We start from the raw sequence: 11,022 nt of genomic DNA, 5'->3' as shown, positions 1-11,022 counted from the left end.
AGTTTTATTTTTACACCAATGTCATATTGTTTTGGGCTTCCCAGGTGGCTCGGTGGGTAAAGAATCCGCCTGCAATGCAAGAGACACAGGAAATGCGGGTTTGATCCCTGGTCAGGAAGATCCCCTGGAGGACATGGCAACCCACTCCAGTATTCTTGCCTGGAGAATCCCATGGACAGAGGAGCCCGGCAGGGTCATAAAGAGCTTGAAGAGACTGAGCGTGCACTCACCCTTGCATATTGTTTTACTCACTACTTTGAAATCGGGATTAAACAATACTCACAAAAAGAAAAACACAAGGTTATTGAGAAAGCGGATCACTGGTTGCCTGAGGGTGGGGCATAAGGGTAGAGGGATGGGGAGGGGGGCCAGGGGGTGGGATTTGGGAGGATGATGAAACCGTATTGTATCTTGGTTTAGGGCTGGTTGTACAATTCTCTGTGTTGTCAAAACATTGAATTTTTCTCTCTGTACTTTTAAAACGGCAGTGGGCAGGGAGACCACTACACAAAAAGCACACCAGATAAATCTTTAGGAAGAAAGAAAGATTGGTCCTTGACAGAACAAGCCTTGGAATTCTGTACTGAAAACACAGTCTTCCATGCCCCCCAGAGTGTGTCCAGGAAGGCCAGGCTAGAAAAAGATGAACCCTCCCCTGATAGCTGATGGGATGGGGGGCAACAGCAGGTGGGACCGCCACTGCCTGCTCTCTGCAGAACCTGGGAGCATCAGGGCTCAGCCTCTGGAGCTCAAGTTGCCTGCTCAGGCCCTGCTCTTCCTTCCACCCTTCAGGTGGCTCCCAGTCTCCTGTTTCTCCCTGTCCCTCCCTTCCTTGCAAAGCTGTGGTTCAGGCCAGAAGCAGCTGTGTCATTTGCAGGCCCCAGAAGAAAATGAAAATGTGGCGCCCCTTGTTCAAACATCGTTAAGTTCCAGACAGTGACAGTAGAGCACTGCGCCAAGCCTAGGGCCCTTCTGAGTGTGAGGCCTTGGTGACTGCACGGGTCACACACACACAAAGTTGGTCCCAATTCTGGCCCTCTCCCTTGGCTCCCTGAGGGATCCGCCCACAGTCACAGGACGCAAAGTTCTGTGCCAGCTTGCCGGGCTGCCCAGTATCTGTCTTGCCTCCTCTCATCCCTTTCCAGACAAGACCCTCTGCAGACCTGCCCCACACTTCCCCATGCCGAAATCCAGGCCCATCCTGGAATGCCCTCATCCCACCCTACTCCACAGGAAATATCCCACCCCACCCCGCCACCCGCAGCAACGTCTCCTCCTCAGGGAAGCTTGCCTCTGTTAAAGAAAAAAGAAAAAAAAAAATCGCCATGACGTGTTGAGTGGTAAGGAAGACTTTATTCAGTGGGGGCTACTGGAATGGGATTTTACATAAGGGTCAGAGAGTGGCCTCAATTCCAAATACAAGGGAAAGTATATTTCACGGCCATGGTGCAGGGTGGAGGTCGGTGGATGTACTAAGAGGAAACCTCAGGGGGCAGGGGGAACTGGCTAAATGACTGCAGAGAATTCTCAATGAAGGCAGGCCAGAGTGACCAGACACAATGTGGGAGATGGTGCAGGTGGAGGAAACAGGTTAGAATACGGAGGGTGTTCAGACATGGAAGATGGGAGACTCTGGCTAACCTAACTTACCAGGATTCTTGCTAGAACTGGGCTGCACAAGGAAGCACACAGGAAGGCCCAGTCAGAAAGCTTGGAAGTGCCTGCCCAAAGTTTGGTCAACCTTTGTCCCCTCACCCCACCCCACCACCTGGAGGGATAAGTGAGCCAGCTCTCCTCTGAACTCCCATGGCATTCAAACTTCACTTCTCATATTTCACTTTTTGTTTTTGCTGCATTATTTCATATTTCTTGTTTTTTCTACATTATTTTTTTCTGAATCCAATATAGAGGGCTAAGCCTACTAGAATGGTGGATTACAATCTGAATTGTCACTGTGGGGCTTATACCCTCTTTGGGAAAAGTTTCCCTAATACCCACAGCCAACCAGTCTCAAAGAAATCTACTCTCAAGCCCCCAGATGGACCCCCTCTGCCTCTGCGTGCTCTGCTGGCTTGCTCACCACTGTGCAGGCCCTTTGCTGTCCCCACCTCTGTAATGTTGGCACCTTTCTGGCCCAGTCACTACTGGGGACCCGTAGGTGTTGTCTCCTTCCCTCACCCTCTGGAAAGGACCACAGGGGCAAAGGCCTTGACCACCTCAGCTTCCTCCTCAAAGGAGGCACTCAATACATCACTGCGCAGTGAATGGTGGTGCTTGGCACAGACCTGGTTGGACCAGGTGGCACAAAAGGTGAATGAACGCTTCGCATTTGAGCCTTTGCCACCTCCCCCTACCACCTCTAGCTTGAACCCATGCCAGTCAGGGGAGGGGTCTGGTCTCTCTTGACTCCAAAGCCCCCCCAGTGCTTTCTGGGCTGGAACCACAGCAGGCTCTGGGGATGAAAACAGAAGATGTGGCCCTCCCCCAGCCATGTCCACAGCCCAGTGGAAAACAGAGGCAAACTGACCATTCCAAAGGAACAAACAGAGCTGGTGGAGGGAAACAGGGGCTGTGGGCATAGGGAGCAAGGAATTGCCTGGACAGGGTGTGAGTTCCGGGAAGGCTTCCCTAAGGAGGGAAAATCTGAGCATCATGGTTGGCGGGGGGAGTCTGCCTGGAGAACGAGGGCCCAGAGGGCTGTTGGGATTAGGAGGGGTACCACCATCAGTGACCCTGGAGGCAAGACTGTCAGAAGCCTCAAATGATAGGCTAAGGGACCCAAGGAGCCACTGGAGGACACACACTATCGAGTTGAGAACAAGAGGGACCAAAGGCAGGAAGACCAGTGCAGGGAGCTAGTCTCAGTTCTGGAAAGAATCAGCTCTTGGGCCTAGTTTGCTGGGGGAGGGGTCAGAGGACAGCCGGGACGCTGAGGGATCCATTGGGGGCAGGGTGGAGGGGCTGCCCCAGGTGTAGCCACTACAGTGGCACCTGTGATCAGCTGGCCCCAGAGCTGCCCAGCCGGCTTGGGGACAGGGAACTGGTTTTCCTGGCAGCGATGAGCTAACAGGATCTGGTTCCCTCTGAGACGCCCCAGCTTCAGCTCTCTTGGGCCCTCCCCCTACATTTGGGCCTGGCCTTGGTTTCTGGCATACTTGCCAAGTTTTGGTACCGCCCACCCACTCCCTGCTGGCTGTACTGGCCAGCCCAGCTCCCTAATTGCTGGGTGGGGAGCTCTTCTGCAGAGCTGGGACACCAAAAATTAGACCCCAGCCACTGTGGACCATGTGGGTATCCAGCCTGACCAGCTCCAGCCCATGGGGTGAGCCAGGCTTCAGGCTAGCACTGAGCTCTGAAGGGCCCTTTGGAGGAATCACTGACCCAGAAAGCTTGATTGGGTGGGGTGTGTAAAATGGGTATCAAGGCCTGTGAAGAATAGGCCTGCCTAAGCCAGGTGTCCCTACTTTCCCTTCCCAGGGCTGAGTCCAGATAGCTCTCAGCAAGGCCCAGGGACCTATCTAGAGCCACAAGCTCTAGTCAAGCCTGGCCAGGACTAAAAGGGGCTGAGAAGGGTGGGAAAGAATGGAACAGAGGGAGGAGCCCCAACCTAGCCTCCAACCCAGAAGGCCCAAACACACCCCCTTAGACACACCCACCACCCACAGCACATCTCTACTGTACACACCTGCCACTCACACAGACATAAACACATTATCCCCACAGCAGACAACACACACACCCCACTCTCCGCCCTAAAAGGGCGGGGCCCACTGGCTTACCCTCCGCAGCTGTGTCCATCCCCTGCACACCACTCCACCATCAGGCCCCACCTGAGGGGCTGCCGGGTGTGGCCAGGGAAGGATCAGAACACAGCCATAGGGAGCAAACTGAAGGTGTCTGCGGAGATCTGAGGTGGGCCTGCCCCACCAGGCAGCCTGGGAGGGAGACATCTGTGTATTGATTCCCCTGCAGCATGAAGCACATCTCATTCATCCCTGAGCACCTAGACCCTTACAGCCTAGTGCAGCAGCAGGCAGACAGGAAGTGCTCCATGTGTGGCAGCAGATACACTAACGCATCTGTAAGAACACCAAGCTTCACAGCAAGGGCTAGGGAGATGCCACTTGCACAGCCCGACTTGTTCTGTGCTTTCCTCCCACCAGGAGGGAGCAAGGGTCCAGAGAGGATGGGAGTGGGTTTTAGGGGGTCAAGGACCAGCAAGCCTTGGCTAAGAGCAAGGATCAGGCAATGCAGGGCCAGGCACAGGGGTGCTTCCTCCCAGGACAGAACTTTCCAGAATACAAATCAGATCACACCTCACACTCCTGCTCAAGAATACCCCATGGCCCCCCATGCCTATGGGGAAATGTCCACATTCCCTGCTGCAGTTCTAGTCCTTTATCGAACTTTCTCTGCCTCATTTCCTGCATCTTTCCAGGCCCTCATCCCAATGGAGGGGTACACAAGCCAGAGAGAAAGGTGGGAGGCAAGTTCTGGGAGGGGCAGACTACTGGAGGCTTAAGGCTCTCCAGCAGAAGCTGTTTTAGGCTGGCCCCACATCCAGCTGGGCCTGGGATCCAGGAGCCCAGACTTTTTACCAAGAGGACATCTCATATTCTAGCAATGCCTTGGTTGACTTGCCCCTTTGTTTTCTTGGGTTCCTTGGCATTGTTCCCTATTAAAATTCTCACTGATGCTAATGAAAGGAATTTCAGCTCACATGGCAGCTAAGAAACTTTGTGGTGCCAGGGCAAGGATTCCTCCACTCCCCAACATGCCTGTCCAGCAGCTGCACACAGAGGTGCAGGGTACACCCTGCCCGCCGATCATGGACATGGTGGAGCTGCAGTCCAGGCCAACAGCCCCAACCCGGACCCTCCAAAGTCCTCTGCACTCAGGCCAGAGACAGGCCTGACGTTATCACCTGGTAATTCCTCGTAGAAAATGTGATTTTATTCTGGGGAGGCCAAAGTTCCCATCCCAGCCTCCCCTCCTCACACTGGCCCTTTTCGCTTCACAGGGCTCTTCACTTCAAACCTCCTTTCCTGGGCCACATCTACTCCAGGGCTGGGCTCTACCTGGAGACTCCTCAGCCAGGGGGACCTTGCCCTGGCTCCTCCTGCTACTGGCACCCCATCCAGCCCACAGCCCCACTGGACCCCTCCTCTCGGCCAGCCTCTCCATCCCTGGCTGGTCTCAGCAGCTTCCACCCCAGACCAATGTAAGGAAGGAGCTGGCCATCTCAGAGTGGGCTTGTCCAAGCCATCTTCTGACAGTGCTTCTGCTGTCAGCTTGCTCCGAGGGCCTCAGATCTTGGAAGACTCAAGCCGAGGGCTCCAGGGCGCGGGGGGCTCCCGCAGCGCCCGCAGCTCCTGTTCCAGCACCTGGTTGCGGCGATACATGTCCATGTAGCCACCCTGGATCTCCCGCTGGTAGCGCAGCACCCGCTCCTTTTCCTCCTGCCACGTCCGCCGCTCCTGCTCAAAGCGCAGCGCCTGCTCCTGGCCTCGGAGCCGCTCCTGCAGGAGCTGGGCCCGCAGCTGCTCAGCCCCATCTCTGGCCTCACCGCCTCCCACCTCCCCCAGCAGCCCCCTGCTCTTGCAGTCATCGGTCTCACAGCTGCCTGGGGCCTCCTCCCGAGGGGCCTGCTCCTGCAGGCTCCGCATGGCCTCTCGCAGCCGGGCCAGCTCTGCATCCTGGGCCTGGGCCTGTGCCCGGCTGCCCCGAAGTTGTGTCTTCAGGCTGAAGATCTCAGCTAGCTTCTGAGCCAGTTCCGCCTGGGCTTCCCGCAGCTGCTGCTTCAGGAGGCTGATCTCCGCTGTTTTCTGGCACACCTGAAGGGGGACAGGGACAGGCAAGAGCCAAGCAAAGCAGGGTAAGGGGGGGACCGGTCGGAGGGCAAGCAGAGGATGGCACGACAGTAGTGGGGGCAGGAGTCTCTGAATGCCTGGTCTCTCACCTCCCAGCGGGCTTCCTCCTCTGCTCGCGCACTAGGATCGGCCTCTGGGAGGCTGCCTGGTGGCCGGGGTTCTGGGCCCAGGCCCTGCTGTGCTCGCAGCTCCTTGCGTAGGCGCCGCTGCTCCTGCTGGGCCATGAACAGCTGCAGCTGGAGGTTGCGCTCACTACGCTCGGCCTTCTGGGTCACCTCGTGCAGTCGCTCCAGGTAGAGGCGCTTCAGCTCAGCCAGCCACAGCCGCTGGCGCTCTTCCAACACCTGCCCAGGGGAAAGGGCACTTGCCATGGCCCAAGATCCACATACCGCCCTGCCTCCCTGGATACCAACTGCCTGCACTCCATGGCTGGCCCACTGCTCCAACGCTCCAGCTGCTTCTGATATCCTCTGTCTCAGCACCACAGGGTCCAGGGTGCAATGCTTTGGGCACACATGTGCCCCAACCCAGGATGTGGCCTCTGGAGGTGAAGTGTCCCCAGCACGCGGCCCTCCCAGGGAGTCTCCCTCTCACAACTTCCTGCAAGGACCACCAATGACATGACATCCCCATGTCACGTGGGGCCTGGGGAAAGAAGCAAACTCATCTCTCTCTTCCTTACCCACCTATACCCGGAGCCCTGCAGGAGAGCTGGCGGGTGACCCTCTGTCTGCCCTGTACGCTAATGCCAGGGGATAGAACAGGTGGCCAAGACAACAGCTGCTCTCACCTGTGTGAAGGGGCTGGCACCATCCTCCTCACCCAGGCCCCTCTTGAGCTCTTCACAGGTGTCCGGCACCACAGCCCCCATGTCCTCGGTGACGGGGCAGGAGAACTCATAGGGGGGCGGTGGTTCAGGCAGGCAGTTCAGCAGAGCCAGTGGCCCAACCTCCTTGGAACCCCGTGAGGCCCGGTCCAGGGAGCCCCCAAGATGGTTAATGTGGCCCAGGGAGGAGCTGAAGGGGCCAGGGCCAGTGCTGGGACTGCGGCCAAAGCTGCCCCCGCTGGAGGAATCAGACAGACTGGGCTCGGGCTCGGGGCCACCCTCATCCAGGCTGAGGGCGTGCAGCAGCTGGGCACGGGCCTGGGCCTGGCTGGCCCGGGGCCCAGGGCTCAGGGGTGGGTGGCAGGCCAGCGTGTGCAGGCTGCCATTGCTGCGCCACAGCTTCTGGCCCTTGTGGGCCGCCAGGCTCTGCATGGACAGGAAGCCTTTCCCGGTGCCCGAGGCTGGCTTGAATACTGATGGGCGAATGCGACACTGCCAGAAAGAGAGGGCAGGGATGAGGCTCTGGGCTGACTGCTCTCTGGTGCTCCCTCCCAAAGCCCCTGGGAATCCCCTTTGAGAACGAGGGGTACATGTCACCAGGCCAGCCCACAGAAAGACTTCCATGTCCTATCCCAGCCTCGGGGTCTTCAAAGAGGACCCCCCTCCCCGCCCTGCCACAGTAGGGAAGGGAGGAGCCGAGGCACACCTTGTCAAAACGCCCCCGTTCAGGCAGCGAGGTCTTGCTGAAGTCACCAGCCCGAGGGTGTTCCCGGTAGTAGAGGGTGGCATAGTCGGCAGGCTCATTCCGAGGGGCCCGCTTGGTGGTCTTGCCATCCTTCTTGGGAAGGTGCAGGTAGCTGAGGAGCTCGCGCTGGCCCAAGCCTTTCCGGAGAAGCCCATCAGGCTGGCGGGAACCCCGAGACCCTGCGAGTGCCGCCCGTAGCTCTTCAGGGGAAAAGTCTTGCCGTTCCAACAGGCTGCTCACGCTGCCCATGGCAATGCCGGCAGGGCCTGGGGCTGTGGCCATGAAGTTTCACCAGGGCACAGGCGGCTGCTTCTGGGGGTTGGGAGGCTCCATCAGGGGCAGGTACGCACTTGCTGCCCAACTCCCCAGATGCCCTAGAAGCAGGTGCTTGATCTCTGTGTCAGCTCCCCCACCCCAGCCCACCCAGGAGTGGCAGATGTGAGTTCCAGAGAGAATCTGGAACAGGACTCCTAGAGAAAGTAGCAGAAGTCCCAAGGCTACCTGTCTAGCGCCCTAGTTCTGACGAGGGGCCAGTGTGTGACTGGGGTCACAGGGGGACCAGGACCTGAAGCAGTAAGATAGGGGCCCCTCCCAGGACTGAGCGGGCAGAATCCATCTCTGACTCTAACTTTGTTCATTCTCCTGCCAGGCACCCAACGTGGTAGGTGGGCAGAGGGCACAGGGAACCAAGACTGGTGGCCTCAGAAGCTCCAATCCCTCTTCTTCCCTTGGCAGGGGGAAAAAAACTTCATTCAACCCCTCTTCCTGCAGAGGTTCAGAGATTTCCCAAGGGAAGCACCTGGCATGGGTGGGGCTAGGGGCTCCAGCGGGACGGATACAAACAGGAAGGGCCCAGGGGAAGGAAGGATGGCAGGAACAATGGCCACAGTTTCCGGAACAGGTGTTCATGTTGGAGCAGTGGTAGGAGGCAGGGAGACGGGGCAGCCAGAGCCCCTGCCAGCCCCTCTAATATGCTACAACTTCAAAGCCCACTGCCAGGCATCAGGGCCCCAATCCTGACCCAATGTGTGGAACCAATCAGTGTGTGGGCCCTGGCTTCCTCATCTGGACAATGACTATGTCAACTGTTATCACTCATGGATGCTGGGAGGACTGGCTAAGATTAGAGGATAAAATGTCCAGTCCAGGGCCTGGCCCACAGCCAGGGTCAACACGGGCTAGCTGAAGCTGAACTTGGTTGGTAGACACACTAACACCACCAGCGAGTGCCCGAGTGACGGGGTTACGGATTGCCTCCCACCTGTGCTGGGACCACACTGTGGAAGGCAGGACCTGTCCCCAGTGCCCCGCTGGATCCCGTGTCCATCCCAGCGTTTGGCACACAGTAAGTGCTCAGAAAGGACTTGCCAAATGAACGAATGCCACCTCTGCCTGTGTGCTATGCTTAGTCACTCAGTCGTGCCCGACTCTTTGTGACCCCATGGACTGTAGCCTCCAGGCTCCTTTGTCCAAGGAGATTCTGCAGGCAAGAACACTGGAGTGGGTTGCCATGCCCTCCTCCAGGGAATCTTCCCAACCCAGGGATCGTACCAGGGTCTCCTGCATTGCAGACGGATTCTTTACCATCTGAGCCACCAGGGAAGCCCAAGAATACTGGAATGGGTATCCTCTCCAGAGGATCTTCCCGACCCAGGAATCGAACCAGGGTCTCCTGCATTGCAGGTGGATTCTTTACCAGCTGAGCTACCAGAGAAGCCCCCTTCTCTGCCTCCTACCCAGCTATTCCCATTCCTGAACAGACACCCAGCAGGCAAAATGCAGCTACCAGTCCGATGTGCCCCGCCCCAACTGCCCAAATCCAATACACTTCTGGGACACAGACTCCTACCCCAAACAATGGTTAGGAGGTTCCATCTTCCTCAGCCATTTCCAGGTTTTGTGTTTGTAGAAGACAAAGCTCTCCATGAGGAGGGAGGGAGAGGGGTGGAAGGCACGGCCCTGCCCCTACAGCCTGCAGTCCTCAACCTTACCTTGGGCAAAAGAAACCTTCCCAAGTTTCCCTTTCCTGTTCCCAGACAGCTCAACCTCTCTGGGGGTGCCACAAGCCACACAAGGTTAGGGGGGTCATCTAGATAAGGGATGACAGGTGCTGGGCACCTACAGTGATGCAGCCCTGAGTAGGGGTTTCATAGAGTCCTGGCACATGGTTAACTGTGTGTTTTAGGTAAGGGCAATGGGGCTCCAAAAGGTGAAGTGGCCTGCCCAAGGTCACAGAGCTGGTCAGAGTGAGGTGCTGGTCTGTGATTACAGTACAATGATTCGAAATGTCTAGTGGGAACCGACAATGTCACCCACAACCCAAGAGTTGGAATTGAAGCATCTTGCCCCCTACTCCTCCCACCCCTTCACCATGACAAGCCCACCGAGCAACAGACAAGCCCACTGAACTCCTGTCACTGCTTCTTGGGGACGTAGACAGCAGACAATCTGGTCTCCAGCCCACCCTTTATGTTATCTCTCCATGGGACACCTCCCTTGACCATGCCTCTGCTGCTGCTGCTAAGTCACTTCAGTCGTGTCCAACTCTATGTGACCCCATAGACGGCAGCCCACCAGGCTCCCCCGTCCCTGGGATTCTCCAGGCAAGAACACTGGAGTGGGTTGCCATTTCCTTCTCCAATGCATGAAAGTGAAAAGTGAAAAGGAAAGTCGCTCAGTCATGTCCGACTCTTCGCGACCCCGTGGACCGCAGCCTACCAGGCTCCTCTGTCCATGGGAATTTCCAGGCAAGAGTACTGGAGTGGGGTGCCATCGCCTTCTCCATGACCATGCCTCAGTTTCCCCCAAATGGGAAAGACTCTACTTTCTCTGCCTTCCTATTGGGTTGCTGGTGACAGCCAGCACAGGGACAGGGAGGTGAAAGGGCTCTCGAGCTGCAAGCCTGATGAGAGCCTGAGAGCAGGGATGGTGGCAGGGGGAGCTAAACACGCCCACTTCATCCCAAACACACACTGCTTCACGTTCCCCTGGCCACAGCCTCATTTCCTGTTAGTAAATTAAGTACGCCTGCAATAATCAACACCCCATAACCCCCACAAAGGGTCCCAGGTCGAGGGGAGAAGCAGTCATGGGCCAAAACACGCACACCACACAGATACTGCAGTCCAGTCGGTGCCACCAGTGGCCCAGAAGCTTCTCCGTGAGAGGATACAGCGAGGCTCACACACACTCAAGGTCATTCACACTGCACTGAGCACCTTCCACACACAAATACCCAGCTGTCCTTCCTAGCCCCGAGGCTGCTAGATGTAGGCAAGTGTGTGTGTGTGTGTGTGTGTGTGTGTGTGTGGCAAAGGAGGGCATGGGATAGGCTTTTCTTCACACTTGAGTTGAGCAATTTGAAATAATTCCTGAGCTACATGGAGGGGCACCAACAGCCCTTCCCTTTGTCTTTATCTAAGGCCCCCACCCTTCCCCCTCCTCTCTCCACCCCTCCTAGATAACTTCTCAGGCTGTATTATTAGCTCCTCCGCCTTGGGCCAAGGGCCCTGGCTTTCAGGAGGCTCTACCCTGCCCAGGTCTCTATCTGGGGACAGTCCTTTTTCCTAAAAGACTCCATC

At 57.1% G+C, this 11,022-nt stretch overlaps 1 protein-coding gene across 1 annotated transcript; it reads right to left on the bottom strand.

Moving 5' to 3' along the window:
- Positions 1 to 5,306: 5,306 nt before the first annotated feature.
- N4BP3 (NEDD4 binding protein 3) lies at positions 5,307 to 7,723 on the bottom strand. The gene is made up of 4 exons (XM_068981526.1): positions 7,403 to 7,723; positions 6,661 to 7,188; positions 5,960 to 6,214; positions 5,307 to 5,834 (listed from the first exon to the last, which is right to left on the bottom strand). The coding sequence occupies exons 1-4, from the start codon at positions 7,721 to 7,723 to the stop codon at positions 5,307 to 5,309; spliced, it is 1,632 nt and encodes a 543-aa protein (XP_068837627.1).
- Positions 7,724 to 11,022: the final 3,299 nt, after the last annotated feature.

The sequence above is a fragment of the Capricornis sumatraensis genome, chromosome 9 (genome assembly GCF_032405125.1).
Source record: "Capricornis sumatraensis isolate serow.1 chromosome 9, serow.2, whole genome shotgun sequence".
Lineage (NCBI taxonomy): Eukaryota > Metazoa > Chordata > Mammalia > Artiodactyla > Bovidae > Capricornis > Capricornis sumatraensis.
The sequence above is the reverse complement of the archived record's forward strand: the minus strand, read 5'-3'. Positions and strand labels throughout refer to the sequence as shown.